The sequence below is a fragment of the Mus musculus genome, chromosome 2, assembly GCF_000001635.26.
Source record: "Mus musculus strain C57BL/6J chromosome 2, GRCm38.p6 C57BL/6J".
In the NCBI taxonomy this organism is placed as follows: domain Eukaryota; kingdom Metazoa; phylum Chordata; class Mammalia; order Rodentia; family Muridae; genus Mus; species Mus musculus.
Window position 1 is genome coordinate 119,269,350 of NC_000068.7, and position 19,392 is coordinate 119,288,741.

At 45.5% G+C, this 19,392-nt stretch overlaps 1 protein-coding gene and 1 pseudogene across 2 annotated transcripts in view; one reads left to right on the forward strand and one right to left on the reverse strand.

Moving 5' to 3' along the window:
• The window catches only part of Rhov (ras homolog family member V), an 8,808-nt gene extending 149 nt beyond the window's left edge, over window positions 1-8,659 (reverse strand). The window contains exons 1-4 of one of the 2 annotated variants that reach the window (XM_011239465.1): window positions 8,582-8,659; window positions 1,567-1,891; window positions 1,333-1,391; window positions 1-1,138 (exon numbers count right to left, since the gene is read on the reverse strand). The exon at window positions 1-1,138 is cut by the window's left edge and continues 149 nt beyond it. In XM_011239465.1, the coding sequence (XP_011237767.1) occupies window positions 695-1,138; window positions 1,333-1,391; window positions 1,567-1,891; window positions 8,582-8,599 (846 nt within the window). In that variant the 5' untranslated portion in view covers window positions 8,600-8,659 and the 3' untranslated portion in view covers window positions 1-694. Of the gene's footprint in view, window positions 1,139-1,332; window positions 1,392-1,566; window positions 1,892-8,581 lie in introns of those variants that run through there. The other variant, NM_145530.2, reaches the window with a different exon arrangement.
• On the forward strand, window positions 15,409-15,744 carry Gm14175 (predicted gene 14175; annotated as a pseudogene).

A 19,392-nucleotide genomic window follows, 5' to 3' on the forward strand; every position in this document is an offset into this window, starting at 1 on the left:
GCCCCTCTGCTAGCCCAGCCAGTTTGGCCAGTGCCTGGGGAACCCTGAGACCCAGTTCTTCCCAGGGAGCAGTCCTGTCCTCCCTGGCCTTGGGGCTCGAGGGCAGCCCAGGTGTCGGCCTTCTCCACAGCTGTCCACCCTTCTCCCTTCCTGTCTTCCTCCTTCCAGGCCCAGGCCTCTAATCTGCCTCCTGTCCACCACTCGCCTCACTTTCTGTTTTCCCTCTCAATCTCTCACTGCCCTCTTCTTCATACCCCATCTCAAACGTCTCCAAATCAAGCTGACCATCCGCCAGCCCTGCAAGATGCCCCACTGTTCTCCTTGATCCTCGCACTGTGCTAGGAGAGGGGGATGACCCCGAGGGGCCTGCATTCAGCCAAACTGACCTGTGGCCCCAGGATAAGAAACTGAGAATTACATCCCAAGCTGCTCAGCAGCACTGACGCTGATGGCGCTATCCCATGAAAATCAAAGTGCTGGGATTTTCCTGTGAGTCTTGACCAAAGAAATCCAAATGGGGCAGCCCCTGCACAGACAGAGCTCACCCTGGCTCACCAGGGTGTACAGCTTTGAGGCCCATGTGCCCTGTGTTCAATAGAGAACTGAGTTCCAGGGGTTGGCCAGGCCCTGCCAGTACCCGATGTCTCGGGGTCCAGAAGTCTCAGGCCACCCGCCTATCTCTTGCCATAGCTGCTCACACAAAGCAGAAGAACTTCTTCCAGCGACAGCGAGACAGCGTGCGCACACCTTTTGCGTTCAGTTTCTTCTCCAGACGGGCTTTGTGCTCAATCGCACTGAGAATGGCCGAGTCGAACACCTCCTTCAAGTTCTTCTGCGTCAAGGCCGAGCACTCAAGGTAGCAGCAGGCGCGGATCTTCTCAGCCAGACCCTGGGCTTGGGGTTGTGGTACTGGGCCCTCCCGGCCTCCTTGGTCCAACTGAATTAGTACATTGACATCGTCCCTTAGGTCAGCCTGAGTGCCCACCAGCAACACGGGTGCTTGGGGGTTGTGAGTGCGGATCTCAGGCAGCCATTTTTCTGTTATGTTTTGGAAGGAGCTGGGCTGCACCACGCTGAAGCAAGCCAGAAAGACATCGGTGTCCGGGTAGCAGAGAGAACGAAGCCGGTCAAAGTCCTCCTGGGGTGGCAAGGCTAGTTGTTAGCAACATCATTCCCTCCACATTGGAACCAGAATCTGCTTCTCCCTTGGGGGTGGAGACCTAAAAGTGCTAAAGCCCAAAGCCTATTCCATTCCCACTCCACGCAGGGATCCTCCCAGCCTCCAACCCTCTCCAACCCCTTGCCCAAGGAAGGCTACACCCAGGTTCTCACCTGCCCTGCGGTGTCCCAAAGCTCGATTCGCACAGGGGCTCCATCGACCAGGACTTGCACTGCAGAGGTGGGGAGGGGAAAGCATGACTTAGGCACAGCATCCTCGTCCCTCCTGCAGGCCTCACCAGCGCCACCTCCGGGCCTGCTCCCGGGGTCTTCCGTACCCTCCCGCCAGCAGGCTACTGAATGCACAACCCTTCCCATCCTCAGGGGCCCCGGGGCTATAGAACATACCGGAGAAGGTGTCTAGTGCTGTAGGCCGATAGCGCGCGGGGTACCCATTGCAGGTGTAGCTGACGATGAGGCTGCTCTTGCCCACCGCGCCATCGCCCACCAGCACGCATTTGATGCCCAGCTCCGGAGGGGCGCTGCGCCGCCGCGGAGGAGGGGTCGAGGCCGGGAGAGGCGGTGGCTCGGCCTCGCTTAGCTCCCGCGGCGGCATGGTCCGCTCCTGGGGTAGCAGAGGGGCCAGCCCGGACCAGGCTCCGCGGCACTCGGGGAAGCAGGTTCCGCAGCCGGACGCTGACAATCTGTCCAAGCTGGGCACGCCCGCTAGAGGCTGACAGAAGGTATATAAGTTGGGTCCCGCCCACCTCATCTGCATGTCCCTAGTGCCCCGGACCCCGCCCACCGACCTGGAGCCTCCCTCTGCAGAACACCCAGAAAAAAAACCAAGCATCCAGAAAAGAAAGGAATATGAAAACCAGGCTCCACGAAGGTACAAGGACAAAGACCGGGCATATGATATTTTGGTAAATCCACAATTTATTGTTAGTAGGAAGATGCAGCTACAGAATCCATAATACTGCATGTTCAAATTAAACACATCACATTCATCTCTTCTAAGTTAGTAACACACACACACACACACACACATATATATATATGTATATATATACATATATATATATATATATATATATATATGTACAAGTACTAAACATCAGAATAGTAATTTTACTAATAAACTATTTTGTTAATATACTGAGATTGAAGCTGAGAATGTAGCTCAGAGTGCTTGCCTAGCATATAAAGTCCTGGGTCTGATCCTAGTACTGGCTTGGCGGTGCATTCCTCTAACCCCAGCACCCTAGAAGGATCACAAGTTCAAGGCCATCTTCTGTGATACAGAGTCAGATGGACTATAATGTGAGACCCTGTCTCAAATAAACAAATACCATGGCATGGGGCTGGTCCACATCTTTATTCCCAGCACTGGGGTGGCAGGAACAGAGGGAGGAGCAGAGAGAGGCATAAGGATCTTGTGTGTTTGAGGCCAACTTGGTCTACATAGTAAGTTCTAGGCCAGTTAGGACTAGAGTGAAACTCTGTCTCAAAACAAAGAAACAAAAATATATACACATACATATATTATAGGGGCTGGTGATGTCATCTATGGTAGAGTGCCTGTCGAGCCCTATGTAATGTCTAGCTACACACACACACACACACACACACACACACGTATACACACACAACACACACACACATATAAATGGGCTGGAGAGATGACCGATGGCCAATGAACTTCTATACAGATAGAATAGCCATTCAGACAAAAGGTGTGGAACTTCACAATGGATTTTATACTGTCATTATCAAATATATTTTGAATATTTTTTTAAAGATTTATTTATTTATTTATTTATTTATTTATTTATTTATTTATTTATTTATTATACATAAGTACACTGTAGCTGTCCTCAGACACTCCAGAAGAGGGAGTCAGATCTCGTTACGGATGGTTGTGAGCCACCATGTGGTTGCTGGGATTTGAACTCCGGACCTTTGGAAGAGCAGTCGGATGCTCTTACCCACTGAGCCATCTCACCAGCCCTATTTTGAATATTTTTAAAGACTTATTTTTATGTGTATAGGTGTCTTGTCTGCATGTATGTCTATGTACCACATGTATGCAGTACCCAAGAAGACCAGAATAGAATGTCAGATTCCCTGGAACTGGAGTTACAAAAGGTTGTTAGCAGTTATAAAGTACTTGGAACCAAACTCATGTCCTCTGCAAGAGCAACAAGTGTTCTTAACTGCTGGGACATTTCTTCAGTACCCATACCATACATTTGAATATTTATAAATTCCCCAAATACCTACTATTGTCCTTTTTAAGTAATGATTTTACTTGTAATGAAGTGTATCTTACATGGGCATGAATATGTGCCTGTGAGTACAGTGCTGACGAGACCAAAAAGAGCCTGGGACCCCCTGAAGCTTGAGTTACATAGAGCTATGCAGCTGCCTGCTGAGTGCTAGGAACAGAACTCAGGTCCTCTACAAGGGCAGCATGCATCTTTAACTACTGAGCCATCTCTGCAGGCCAGTCCCTAATCTTATCACTACCATAAAAGCCCATCATTACTATCCATTTGCAGATGCTCTTTCTGGGCCACTTACTGTCCTCACCCTTTAAGGAGCTCACACACTCAGCCTTAGGAAGGTCAACTAGAGAGCAAAGGAGAGAGTAGCCAGATACTAATTCAGTCTCTACTGTAGCCAGAACAAGTGACACAGGCTGAGGATCCTTTCTCTGACTCTAGAAGTAGCCGTCATCTCAGTCTGCACAAAGATCTCAGAGACACGTTCCCACAGGCAGGAAGACAAAGGGGAGAGGCAGTGAACAGTAAAGAGGTATCTAGTACACTAGATATCTAGCCTGACATGGTGGCACTCATCTGTAATCCCAGCACTTGGGAGGCTGAGGCAGCAGGTTTGCTATAAAACAAAGCAAGATCTGGGTTCTACTCCCAGCAAGACCTAAATCTGGAGTGAAAGCACACTCCTATAATCCCAGGGCTTAAAAATCAACAGCAGAGGGCTGAAGAGATGACTCAGAGGTTAAGAGCACCAACTGCTCTTCTGAAGGTCCTGAGTTCAAATCCCAGCAACCCCATGGTGGCTCACAACCATCCATAATGAGATCTGATGCTTTCTTCTGGGGTGTCTAAAGACAGCTACAGTGTACTTACATATAATAAATAAATAAATCTTAAAAAAAAAATAGCAGAGCAGGGCATAGTGGTAGACACTGTTAATCCTAGCACTCTGGAGTCAAAGGCAGGCAGATCTCTGTAAGGCTGAGGTAAGCCTGGACTACTTACTTCCAGGCCTGCCAGGGTTACACAATGAGACCTTGTCTCAAAATAATAAAATAAAGAGGTAGGCAGGGGGCTGGAGAGATGGCTCAGTGGTTAAGGGCACTGACTGCTCTTCCAGAGGTCCTGAGTTCAATTCCCATGGTGGCTCACAACCATCTTCTGGTGTGTCTGAAGATAGCAACAGTATATTTATATGCATAAAATAAATAATTAAAAAAAGAGGTACAGGCAGGAGCATCAGAAGTTCAAAGTCTCCTTTGAACTTTGCCAAGCTCAAGGCCAGCCTGGAAAATATGAAAAATCTGTCTCAAAGGGGAAAAAAGCCAAAAACTTTTTAAAATGTAAGTTTAAGGGTGATACTTTTAATCCTTTCTGAAGACATGTAAATAATACAGTAAGGGGACAAACATGGGAGATGTCTGTTGGGCATGAGTAAATGTTCTACCTTAGTCTGAGACTGGCCATTCTTCATTGGTCATTGGTGGACTATTTTCTGACCAAGGTCCCTCTGTCTCAGCTGGTTTGGGTACAGTCCTGTCAGCAAGAGGGGGAGGGAGGAGACAACCTGGGAGCTGGTGAGTCATCTATTTCTCAGCTGAGGACTTGGGACTCTGGCTGCTACTTCTGGGAAAGTCCTCTTCTTGGAGGTGTTGGGGTTGTGTCTTCCTGCCTACTTGCTGCATCCGCCCCAACTCCCAGATGTATTTGCTAGGATTACATCTTGGCACCAAAATTATGTCTTGGATAAATGGTATGTTCTAGGATCATCAGGAAACAGACAAAAGGAGCCTAGAACATATGTGGACAGAAAGTAAGGAGGTGCTAATTAGACAAACATGACAGGGAAATGTAAATCGTGCATATGAACAAGAAGCCACTGGAAGAGTCTGTGATGGTCCAAACTGAGATATCTGAACAAAGTAAAGCGATATTATAACGTAGTATAAGACAAATGTTTATTAATTCATACCTACAAATAATTTATACATAAATAAGGTGAGGATAAGAATTTCAAATAATGTTTTTCAATCCTTGGCCTTGAAGGAGACAGTCTTTTTTATTTTTTTAGAGGTAGTGTGTCACATAGCCCAAGTTGGTGTTGAATTACCTATGTATTAGAGGATGGCCTTGAACTCATGATTCTCCTGCCTCTGTGTCCCAGGTGCTGTGGTTATAAACTTGTACCATCATACCTAGACTAAACACCCACTTTTTAAAATATACATGTACACGTGTATGAGTAGATACACACGTGTGTATGTGTGTGGAGGTTGGAAGACATCAGGTACTACCCACAGGAACACTGTCTACCTCCTATGGAACTTATTTCTCATTGGTCTACTGCTTACTAATTAGGCTAACTTGACTGGCCATCAAGACCCAGAGATTGATCACCACCTGACATTTATATATGGTTCTGGGGCTGGAATTTAGGTCCCTGTGTTTATATAAGGCAAAAGCTTTACCAATGGCGCCAAAAGGGAGAGGCAGGAGGGTTATAAATTCAACCCAGGATGAACTATATAGCAAGACTGTATCCCAAAAAATAAAAACAAGGCTGCAGGGGTGGCTCAGTAGATAAGTGCTTGCCGTGCAAGCCTGATGACACGAGTTCAATTCCAAGAGTTCACCTAAAAGTAGTTGGCTCTTCAACATACACAAAGCACTGCCTGCCTGTCTGTCTGTCTGTCTCTCTGTCTCTGATACACACACACAAAGAAATAAAAACAGAAAAATGGTCAATATGCCATATTGGTGTAAAATATTCATAATTAAAGTAACCTGGATGTGGGGGTACATAAAAATGCCTCAGACAATCTTTCTCAATTCTTCTGTTAATATAAACTCTTCTAAAACAAGCAGCATCTTAAGCAGACAAATCCACTTTAGTCCTGATGTTGACTTATGGAAACAACATTTTGCTTCCAGAATGTTCAGTCTAGTTGAGGCTCTAGACTTGTAAAAATGCTGTTGTATGCCCTGACTGATAACAAACATAATAATGGAAGTGAGGTGTGTGTGTGTGTGTGTATGCACATGCGTGCGTGTAAATGTGTGTGTTCCTGTTTTATTACTGGATATACTTAAGTCTAAAAGATGAATTATAGAATTAGAAGATTTCAAAGAAACTAGTGACGGTCTCTTCTCAGAACCAACAAGCCACAGGCCCACACTAAAGTGTATCACAGTATCAGGCATTTCTTTTTGCTCCTTGTCTTATTTAATTATATTTACCTTATTAAATGCATTTTTCTTTAGATTTATTAATTCTATGTGGACCCAGGTTCTGTTCCTAACATCCACAGGGTAGCATCCCAACAGCCCAATATCCCAAGTCCCACCACACTCCAGTTCCAGGGGATTCGTCACTTTCTTCTGACCTCTGGGGGTACCAGGCATGAAAGGTGTACATACATACATTCAAGAAAAATATTTGTATACATAATAATAATAATAATAATAATAATAATAATAATAATAGTAATAAATCTTTTTTTAAAGCCAAACAAACCAGGTGATGGTGGTACAGCCCTTTAATCCCAGAACTCTGGAGGCAGAGACAAGCGGATCTCTGTGGCCAGCCTGATCTACAAAGCTAGTTCCAGGATAGCCAACCCAACACAGAAAAACCGTATCTCAAACCAAAACAAACCAAAACAAACCAAACCAAAACAAAGCAAAAAAAACCCTACAGTTTCCAAGAAGTGTTTTAGTTCCACACAAAAGTCTTTCTTCTGTAGACATCATATCCCTGCTGTCAAGAATGAGCCCAGAGATCAAAGAGCTTTGAAACAAAGAAGATGAAAGGGGAAAAAACCATCTTATGGGTGGTTGAGATGGTTCATCGAGTAAAGATGCCAGCCACCAAGCCGGGACACCTGAGTTCAATCGCTGGGACCCACATGGTGGAAGGAGAGAACTGACTCCCACAAGCTGTCCTCTGCTCTCCACAGGCCAGCTGCCCAAAGGCACAAGTACTCACACACCAAAGAAACTAAGATATACACCTAATAAAAATAAAAATTACATTAAAAAGGGAAAAAGAATTATATATTTAACACTTATTTACCGGCATTTTAATGATGATGACGGCAGTGATACAGTCATTGGGTACAAATGACATTTTCCAGTTAACTGGATCCCGAGAGCATTTGGCGTTACATTTGGTGCACCATGTTACCGAGCATTTGTGGTGTCACTGTGGAACCCTCTTCCTCCCTCCCCTCCCCCCATCTCTGGGCTTCTATCCTGTCCTTCCACTTCCTGTGGAAGAGTCCTTCACCCTTAGCTTCCACTTTTCTTTTCTCTCCAGCCCCCTGTAGCCAGCCAACCCCAACTGGTAATAACCGCCCCCGACCTCTAAGTGTCCTTAAACCCTGCCCAATACTATTGAAAGGCTTGCTAAGAGCTGTCACTTAAAATGCTCATCCAGCCAGGCTGAAGCTGGGCGCTCCCTCCTGTGAAGCTATGGAAGGCTTGCTAAGCCCAACCTGGACTACAGTGTAGGGCTCGGTCTCAAAATAAAATAAAAAAAAATATGGGTCTTCGTGGCACACAAGACCCAGCACTAGGGAGGCAGAAGCAGACAGATCTCTGTAAATCCGAGGCCAGCCTGGTCTACAGGGTGAGTTACTGGGCACCAGGGCAGCCTGGGCTACAGAGAATCTCTATCTCAAAAAAAGAACAAGACAACCAAACCAAACTAACCAAAAAAAAAAATAAATAAATTAATTAATAATAATAATTAATTAATTAATTAATTCCTGGGTATCGACCCAGGGTGGTAGAGGGGCAGGTTTTAATGCTCTAGCAACAAGGCCGTTCTGCGGTGGCCCCGGTGGTCTCCACATTATCATGGCCTTGCGCAGAAAAGTATTAACATTTCCCGAACTTTCTACACCTCGACAGAAACAAGTGTCTGAATACAAACCGTGGCTAAAGTCGCCACCGTGCCTCAGCCAGGCACCATGTTGTCCCTGTGCGAGGCCTGCTGCCACACACACGGGGCCAGGCAAGGCCTGGCCACCCTGGAAGGGTCTCTGGCCTCCCTCCGTCCCTCCAATGACAAAAAACACACAACAAAACAGAAACAAAACGCCGGGTGGCCGTTTCCGCTGGCCTCTGGCTGAGTGGCCTACCTGGGACGTCGAGTTCATCGCACCACGAGTGTACGAGCCAGGAGCTACCACCGCCGACGAAGCCAACGCGAAGCGAAGCGGAAGGAAAAGGTGGTGAACCGGAAGGAATCGTGGGGCCACGGAAACCGGGGAACTCGGGGGAGGAAACCCCTCTGCTTCACAGGGGTCCTCAGGACCGACCTGTGAGCCCTGGATGTGTCTAAAACCAGCCTCATCCAAAAGGGCTCCTTTTAATTAACTCAAGTCTTTATTATTTCTGACTATTGCTAAAACTATCTTCTTAATTTTACTGAGTAGGAAGAAACACGGTAGCCCAGGATGGCACGGAACTCACTGTGTAACCCAGGCCAATGGCAAATATGTGACAATCCAGTGCTGGGTTTATAGATGTGGGCCACCCACCTGGCTCTCAGCCCTTTCTTTCCAAGCGTCTGACTTTAACCTTTCCAGTGTTCTTTAACACAGCCTTGCTTTTGTTCCTCTCTAGTGACCCCGAGCTTCCTGTCACTCTCCCACTCAAAAAGCTTACAACAGAGAGTGTATCTGGTCAGCTTGACATCACAAAACCCCAGGATGGTATAACACTCAACCGCTGCACAGGATATGACTGAAAAGAGTTTCTTTTTATTTAATTTTATCCATTTATGTCCATTGGTGAGAAGGTGACAAGTGCCCAGGAATGGGAGTTAACAGACAGTTGTGAGATGCCTTGTGGGGCTGGGAATTGAACCTGGGTCCTCTGGAAGAGCAGCCAAGTGCTCTTAACCACTGAGCCATCTCAACTGGGTATTGTGTACTCCCATAATCCCAGAGAGGTGGAGGCAGGAGATCAGGAGTTCAAATCCAGCTTCAGTCCCATATTTAATTCAAGGCCAGTCTTGGTTGTATAATGAGTTTGAGGCTGTCATGACTTCTTGTCTCAAAACAAAATGGGGGGAAAAAAGGAAGGGGAGTGGGCAGTGAGATGGATCAGTGGTGAAGAGCACTGGCTGCCCTTAGAGAGGACCAGGGTTCAATTCCCAGCACCTACATGGTTGTTCACAACCATCTGTAACTCCAGTTCCAGGGAATCCAATGCCCTCTTCTGGTCTCTACCAGCATTGGACATGCATGTGGTATACATACATACATACATACATACATACATACATACATACATATATACGTACGTACATATATACATATATGCATACATACATATGTACGTACATACATGCATGCATGCGTACATACATACATACATGCATGCATGCATACATATGTAAATACATATATACATACATATAGATAATACCCATCCACATAAATAATGAGAAATCTTTAAAAAGAAAAGAAGGGTGAGGGTAGGGTGGGGGTTCAAGGGCTCAGCAGGTAAAGGTGCTAACCGATTACAGGAGTTTGATCCCTGGAGCCCACATAAAGGTAGAAGGAGAAAACTAACTATATAAATAAATAATAATTTTTATAATAATAAAAGGTTAAAATTTAAAATTAAAACTTGAGAGACAGAAAGAGGGAGGATGAAAGGGGGTTCACTGAAACGTCTCAGGGAGTACAGGGACCTGCTCCCGAGTGAGACAAGTGTGACCCTCACTGTAGAGGGAGGTACTTGACTCCCACAAGCTGTCCTTTTATCTCTACAGAGATATCATGGCACCATATGCCTATCTATACATATGCACACAAAAATAAATAAAAATTAATTTACAAATTTAAAATGGGTCAGGCAGTGCCGGGCGTGGTGGCGCACGCCTTTAATCCCAGCACTTGGGAGGCAGAGGCAGGCGGATTTCTGAGTTCGAGGCCAGCCTGGTCTACAAAGTGAGTTCCAGGACAGGGCTACACAGAGAAACCCTGTCTCAAAAAACCAAAAAAAAAAAAAAAAAAAAAAAAATGGGTCAGGCATAGTGGTGCACACCTTTAATCTCAGCACTTGGCAAACAGAAGAAACCTGTGGATTGCTGTGAGTGCCAGTCCAGTCCAGGCTATAGATGGAGAATGTCTAAAAGGGGTGAGGGGAAAGCTGGGGTCAGGAGTTCACGGTTATTCTTAGCTACACAGCAAGTTTGAGACCTGGTCTCAAAAATGTTACAAATTTTTGAAAAATATATACATTTATTTTATGTATATGACTATATTGTAGCTGTCTTTAGAAACACCAGAAGAAGGCATCGGATCCCATTACAGATGGTTGTGAGCCACCATGTGGTTGCTGGGATTTGAACTCAGAACCTCTGGAAGAACAGTCAGTGCTCTTAAGTGCTGTGACATCTCTCCAGCCCAAAAATGTTACAAATTTCACACAACAGATGTAGAGTACATTAAACTAGATGAGGTTCTTGTTCCTCTGATACCCAAGGAACTCTGACCACACCCTTACTGAGTGCTGTGGTCCCAGGAGTATGTCACTACAGCTGCCTCTGAACGTTTCACTTTTGAAATAATTACACACATATTGCACAGTGGCACACATCCTTAATCCCAATGCTCAGGAGGCAGAGGCAAGTAGATCTCTGAGGCAGCTTAGTCTACATAGTGAGTTCCACAAAAGGCAAAAGGTACATATTAGAGAAACCTTGTCTCAAAAAAAAAATACATTTTGCACATGAGGGATATATGTGTGTATGTGTATGGGTGGGGACCCTATATGTGCCATGGTGCACATGTGGATAAAAATCTTTATCCACTGAGCCATCTTACCTGTCCATTATTTTATTTTACCTGTATGTTTTCTCTGTATGTATGTATATGCACTACATGTGTGCCTGGTGCTGTAGAGGAGAACATTGGGTCCCCTAGAACTGGAGTTACAGTTATAAGCCACCATGTAGGTTCTGGGACTTAAGCCCTCTTCCTTGGCAGGAGCAATGAGTGCTCCTAACCGCTGAGCCATCTCTCCAGCCCCCAGACTCTCATTTAAATTAAAAAAACAAAACAAAAAGGTAAAGGTGGTGCCTTTAATCCCAGCACTTGGGAGGCAGAGGCAGGCAGATTTCTGAGTTCGAGGCCAGCCTGATCTGCAGAGTGAGTTCCAGGACGGCCAGGGCTACACAGAGAAGCCCTGTCTTGAAAAACAAAAACAAAACAAAAAGAACACGGGTGGTCTTATAGCTGGGACTAAGTTAGAACTGTGTTAGAGGAGTTGGTGAGATGGCTCAGTGGTTAAGAGCGCCGACTGCTCTTTCGAAGGTCCTGAGTTCAACTCCCAGCAACCACATGGTGGCTCACAGCCATCCATAACGAAATCTGATGCCCTCTTCTGGGAGTGTCTGAAGACAGCTACAGTGTACTTACATATAATAAATAAATAAATAAATAAATAAATAAATAAATAAATAAATAAATAAATCTTAAAAAAAAAAAAGAACTGTGTTAGATCTGCCCAATCTAGACATATGACTTATAATTATAATAACAGGATTGTGTGTGTTTTTATATGGGCTTATTGAGGTTGGAAATTCCAGCAACACTCTGAAAGAGCAGTAAATGCTCTTCACTACTGAGCCATCTCTCCAGTTCCTTGTTTTCTCTATGTTTATTATGTGTCTCTGCATATGGGGGCATGTGCACATGAGCGCTGATCTCCTCGGAGGCCACAGGCACTCCACTGGATTCCCCAGAAGCTGGAGTGACAGGGACTTGTGAGCCAACCCACACAGGTGTTGAGAACCAAACTTGGGTTCTCTGAAAGGGTGGGATGCAGTCTTAACCACTGAGCCATCTCTCTGGCTCCTGAATCTTTTACTTCTGCATATAAAATGATCTGCCGGGCAGTAGTAGCACATGCCTTTAATCCCAGCACTCGGGAGGCAGAGGCAGGCGGATTTCTGAGTTCGAGGCCAGCCTGGTCTACAGAGTGAGTTCCAGAACAGCCAGGAACAGAGAAACCCTGTCTCGAAAAAACAAAAACAAAAACAAAAACAAAAGAAAAAGGAAAGAGAGGAAATGCACCATGACAAGTATTTGTTTGTTTGTTTTTGTTTTTGTTTTTAATGCTGAATTGCAGGAATAATCCTGGTCCTCTGTCAATTTCACTAATTTAGAGGTCACTCCATGTTTCCTGTGAGCCCACCTCAAGTCTCTGTTACCATGTAAGCAACTTGAGAGCGGGGAGATTCTGGAGCGATTCCTTCACAAAACAGCTGCCTCCCACCTGACAGGCGTCTACTATCTATGACGTAATAAGGGAATGGTGATGGATGGTCAAATGGTGATAAGACTAGCAGTCACAACTTCTTTAACGGCATAGGCATTTGGCCAAACAGCCAAGCCAAGGCACAGCCAAATCTGTAATTGCTTCTCCCTTAAAGACTGGCTCCACTGGCTTGACATCTCTTGAACTGTGGCCTGTTACTGTTGGAGTCCATTCAAATCTCTGAAGTAAACAGTAAAACATGTGTTCTTCTGTGATGGTGACTGTGAGAAAGCAACTGAGCAGTGTGTGTGTGTGTGTGTGTGTATTGTCTCTATGTGTTCATGTGGGTGTGTGCACACATGCGTGCGGGTGTGTGTGCACCTGTGTGGGGGCCAGAGGTCAGGTCAGTCTTGGGTGTTTGCTTTCATTACTCCCAACCTTATTTATTTTATTTATTTATTTATTTATTTATTTATTTATTTATTTATCTACTCTTCCTGAACCTGAAACTCACTAATCCATCTGCACTGTGTGGCCTGGGTCTCCAGGGATCGGCTTGTCTCTATCCATACAGCTGCACTGGAGTGACAGATGCATGCCTTGGGGTCCACTTTTATACCCTTTACTGAGACATATCTCCAGCCTGAAAACCAGTAGCATTATAAAAAGAAGGCCTGAGTTCTAGTTTGCTTTCTATTGCTTGGATAAACATACTGGTCAAAACCAACTTGAAGAAGAAAGGATTTGGCTGGGCTTACACACCCAGGTCACAGTTTAACACTATGGGAGCCCATAACAAAAACCCGAGGCAGGAGTATGAAGGAAGAAATGGAAGCCACAAAGGGGCAGTGCTCACTGGCCTACCTCCATGGCTTACCAGCTTGCTTCTTCTTCCCCCACCCCACCCTACCCCCAACAAGGTCTTACTGTGTAGCTCTGACTGTTGTGGAACTCCCAGATGCTGGCATTAAGGGTTTGCACAACTATGCACATGTATGTCTACAGACAAACCTGATGGAAGCAGTTTCTCAGTTGAGGTTCCCTCTTCCCACACAAACTTGGTCAGTCTGACTAGATTTCCAGTGATGTGACTAAGAAGATGGGGACCCAGGAACGGCCTGAAGAATCAGCAGAAATTGACATATAGGGACAGATGACCTCAGAGCCAGATTCTACCCGGCTAAGCTTCCAGCCTGTGAAAAGAAAAGTTTTAATGACTTCTCTGCTCCTAAAAAGCAACAACAAATTAAGGCTGCTGGAAATGTGATCCCAACAGGACTGGGCTCCTTCAGAAACCTGCATTGGAATGTGGCGGTAATGTTCACGTGGTTCTGGCTTTACAGTCAAGAAGGAGAAAGGGGGTTGTGGGATATTCCTCCACAGCTGCTGAGGCCAGACAGGTAACAGTGAAGTCCCTGTGTGTTGGCCCTGAAGGTGTGAAGAGAAACCCTGAACTGTTCTGGAGACTACAAGATGCTGGACATGTCAGAGATAAAGGAGGCCTGTTAGGGAGAGCTGTGTACAGGGAGTGGAATTGGCCTAGGAGAGAGAATTAGGTTGTAGGCAGCAAAGCCAGAAGGGTGGAGCCAACTAAGGCCTTTGACTGGGAGTCACAGGATTTGGAGTTTGCCTTGCTGGGTTTCAGTCTTGCTCTGGCTCTGTATTTCTCCACTCTATTCCATCTCCTTCCCTTTGAAAAGATGCTGCATATTCTGGGCCATTGTATGCTCAAAGTATCTGCAAAAGGATACTGAGAGTATCTCCTTCACTGGGCAAGGTTCAGGCCTATAATCCCAGGACTCTAGACGAAGAAGCTAGAGGGTCAGGAGTTCAAGATCATCAGCTACATAATCAATTTGAGGATAGTCCAATTCATATGAGACCCTGTCTCAAGGCTCTCCCTTCAATGAGAAAATAAAACTCTGCCTATTTCCTGACACTGTAGGATGAGCTCATTTTTTTTTTTTTTTTTTTTGGAAGTGTTTAGAGAGTACTCTTCGAGAGTAGACTCTCACAGCAGCTCCTTCTTGGCCAAAGCTGGTTTTCTCAGATGAGGTCAAGACTCTGCCTGAGAACTATCAAACAGATTTGTCAGGTAAAGTAACTTTCAGAGGTTTGTCTTCTGTGAACCAGATGAAAAGGAATTCTGCGGCCCAAGGTGGTTTGTTGGGTGAAGGGGGTAAAGGCCTTGATGTCAAGTTGGATGGCCTGAGTTGGGTCCCTGGAACCACACAGTGGAAAGAGAACTGTCTGCCACAAGTTGTCCTCTGTCCTCCACACGCACAGTGACACATGCCCTCATTCACCCCAGTGTGCACGGCATCAATAAATGTAATTGCTTTTTTAGATGTATTTACTTTTGATGTGTATGAGTATTTGCCTGGATGAAAGTATGTGCACAGACTTTAGATGCCCCTGGAACCAGAGTTACAGATAGTTGTGAACCACCATGCTAGTGCCAGGAACCAAACCCAATTTCTGTAAGAGTGCTCTTGCTTGCTTAGCCTTCTCACCAGCCCTCTAGTTTAAATTAAAGCAACAAACAAACAAACAAGTGATGAAGAATTGCATGAAGGAAAAGTAAACTTAAGAAAATAATAGCCGGTTGTGGTGGTACACGCTGGTAGGATTTGCTGAAAGAGGCAGAGGCAGGAGGATTGTGAGTTTGAGGCCAGCCTAGGCTACACATTAGCCTTTCTGGTGGTGACAACCTCCCTAAGAGAGCAGGCCTCGAAAAGGATCTCTTTCATCCCTCTACTGAGGAGAAGAGGAAATGCAAGAAAAATCGCCTGGTGCAGAGCCCTAATTCCTACTTTATAGATGTGAAATGCCCAGGATGCTATAAAATCACCATGGTCTCTAGCCATGCACAAATGGTAGTCTTGTGTGTTGGCTGCTCCACTGTCCTGTCAGCCTACAGGTGGGAAAGCAAGGCTGACAGAAAGACGCTCCTTCAGGAGGAAGCAGCACTGAAAGCCCCTGACTCAAGATGAGTGGGAACCTTCCCAATAAACACATTTTGAATATAAGAAAAAAGAAAATAATAACAATGTCTAAGGATTAGCCTTGTAGCTCAGGCCTGCTGTCCTAGCATTCAGGAGGCAAGAGAGTAGAATGGTCATGAGGCTTGTTTTGGGGGTACAGAGTAAGGCTTGGTCTCAAACAACAACAGCAATAACAAACTGGACATGGTAGTACGAGTTATGTCATAGTTCTCAGGAGAAGCATCAGGAATTCAAAGTCATCTTCACGGATACCTGGTAAGTTCAAGGCTATCCTGGGCCACATAGTGAGTTCTAAGTCTGCTTGGGACACATAAGACCCTGTCCCAAAAAGCAAAATATATAAAGCGTATATATATTTTTAAAAGATTTATTTATTGTATATAAGTACACTGTAGCTGTCTTTAAACATACCAGAAAAGGGCACCAGATCTCATTACAGATGGTTGTGAGCCATCATATGGTTGCTGGGAATTGACCTCAGGACCTCTGGAAGAGCAGTCAGTGCTCTTAACCGCTGAGCCATCTCTCCACTCCCCAGATCCCCCAAATCAGTTGTTTTGTTATCTCTTGTCCTCTACTTGGTAACAGTCTGACATTTGGGCCCAGTCTTGTTGTTGTCAGTGCTGGGGCTTGAATCCAGACCTATACACTTCAGGCTCAGGGAACTGTTTGTTTGCTTGTTTTATATATTTGTTTGTTTATTTAATATATGTGAGTACACTATAGCTGTCTTCAGACACACTAGAAGAGGGCATTGGATCCCATTACAGATGGTTTTGAGCCACCATGTGCTTACTGGGAATTGAACTCAGGACCTTTGGAACTTACTATGAAAACCAGACTGAACTTGAATTCATGGAGAGGTGCCTGAATCTACATTTTTTAAAAATCTTTTTTAATTATTTATTTTGCTTTTGCTTTTCGATGACAGGGTTTCCCTGGCTGTCCTGGAACTCACTCTGTAGAACAGGCTGACCTGGAACTCACAGAGATCTGCCTGCGTGGGATTAAAGGTGTGCCCCACCACTGCCTGGCAACTCTATTTTTAAACAGATTCTTCCCTGGGCCTGGAACTCCCTCATTGTTAGATTGGCTGGTCAGTCGGTGCTGGGAGTCACCTGTCTTGTCTCACAGCAGTGCTGGGGTTTCAGAGGCTTGCTTTGTTGTTTTAATCACTCTGTTGGGGTCAAAGGTGTGTGTCACCTTACCCTGCCAGATACCTGCCTTAATGTGGCTGCTGTGACTCCTTCCTCAGCAAGCACTTTACCCACGGAGCTATCTCCCCAGCCCTCCCTGGTTTTGAAATAAGGCTTCATGCAGCCTAGGCTGGCCTCTACTTTGTTCTTACAGTCAAAGATGAACTTTTTCTTCCTCTTTAAAAATTTTACCTACCTTTCTTTCTTTCTTTCTTTCTTTCTTTCTTTCTTTCTTTCTTTCTTTCTTTCTTTCTTTCTTTCTCTCTCTCTCTCTCTCTCTCTTTCTTTTTCTTTCTTTCTCTCTCTCTTTCTTTCTTTCTTTCTTTCTTTCTTTCTTTCTTTCTTTCTTTCTTTCTTCCTTCCTTCCTTCCTTCCTTTCTTCCTTCCTTCCTTTTTCTTTTTCTTTCTTAAAATTGAATGCTTCAAGAATTTCCAAGCACAGGGGCCTATGCTAACCTTCTCTGTATTGTTTCAATCTTTTAGTATGTATGCTACTATAACATGCCCCCCCCACTGCTCTCTCTTATTCTCTTATAATTTTATTTATTTATTTATTTATTTATTTATTTATTTATTTATTTATTATCTATATTTATTTATTGTTTTTTTTTTTTTCCGAGACAGGGTTTCTCTGTGTAGCCCTGGCTGTCCTGGAACTGACTCTGTAGACCAGGCTGGCCTCGAACTCAGAAATCCACCTGCCTCTGCCTCCTGAGTGCTGGGATTAAAGGCGTGCCCCACCACTGCCCGGCTTCTTTTATAATTTTGACCTTGAGATTCTAACCCTCCTATTCCCACTTCCTGACTGCTGGGACCATAGTCACCATACCTAGTTCTGTGCTGTGCTGAGGGCCTCATCCTATGAAACTAAACAAACCCTCTTGTCTGCCAAGTAAGCTAGATCCATAGTCTCCAATTTCATTAAAATCTAAACCTTTTCAATTCAACAGCAAATCCAAGGCTGAGGATGGAGCCCACGATGTAGCACTCACACAGTATCTGTGAGGCGCTGGGTTTGATTCTTCGGGTCTGGATCTTAATTTAGTCAACAATCCGCTATTAAATACTAGTAATATTTAAACACAAACTCACCACTCAGTGATTTGTATAACATCCGACTGTCCGCACACCGTTAAGAGATTTTTTTTTTCTCATTTTATAAATGTAGAAACTGAGCCATGAGAGAGTTCGTTTATGCAAATGTCTAATAAACATTCACTAGTTAGTTATTGGTGACTGCCCTGGAGCAGGTTACAGGTAAAGCTGGGGTTCCCCAGTAAGTTCCCTAGCAGTGCCCTGAGCTCAGTCATGTGACCTCCACCCCCTCTCATTTGGCTCCTCCTCTGTTCCCACCAGCCAGGTCTCCAGCTGTCCCCACACTCTCCTTCATCTGCCTGCCATACCTAACCTGTCACTAGGTCTCTGGTGCCTTCCTCTGAGATGGTCTCCCACTTCCCAGCTCTCTCTCTCCCGGATGGATACATAAGGCCTGTCTTCTGCCTCAGGTCTCATGTCCTTTTCAAACACCTGCTTCCCAGTACCAACATCAGATCTTATCCCCAGTTATAGCCTCCAGTGGATCACACGATAGCTTCCACAGTCTGCCCAAGGCCAGCCCCGCTTCCTCTCCACCCCATTACACGGCTTATAGGGTTTCGCTCGTGACTTTCCTGAAGACTATATATAACCCCCTTTTCTTTTTCTGATACTAGGGCTTGATCCTAAGGCTTCCCACATGCTAGACAAGGACAGTCAACATCACTCAACGTATAGAGTGCCTGGAAGTAGCCTGCTTCAGTTTTCCCGGTGACCCTTGCCTCTCCCCCTACACTAAGGAGCTACTATGAGGCAGCTTACTTAACCTGGCCATTGCGTTGTCAATTTCTTTCTGTTTTGTTTTCTGGGGGTCTGTAGCCCAGTCCTTAGTAATCCTCCTGCCTCAGCCTTCCCACTGCTGGAGATTAAATTTTGTATGGTTTTCTTTTTGCGGTGTAAGGAAAAAAAAAAAAAATCCAGGTCTTATACCCGCTGGGCAAGGTGCTTATGCACCACTGAGCCACACTTGTGACCCATTCAGCTACTTCCTCTGGAAGCTAGGGGGCCCTGGGGTGAAAGAAGGGACACTCAGACTGTTCTGCCTGTGCCTGTGAAGGTGGACTGAGGCAGCAATTCGATTGAGGAACAGGAGGTAGTGTGACAGATGGAGGAGCACCGCCGGCCTTTCAGTGACAGTCTGAGGGAGTGAAGTCTGAGCTGCGGAAGCCTAGGATCCGCGCAAGCCTGTTACTGGACGCCGCTGGGAAATCCCGGGCTGCCTCCTAGCGCCAACATGAGGAACTGCAGCAGCAGGGTGGCCCGCAAGCGCTCCTCCCCCGCCGCGCCGAGTCTCCGACAACGCCTCCTTGTGGAGGCTCAGGTGCCCAGGACTCCAGTTAACACTCGCGGCTGAAAAACCCGGAAGCACGTCATAAGCAC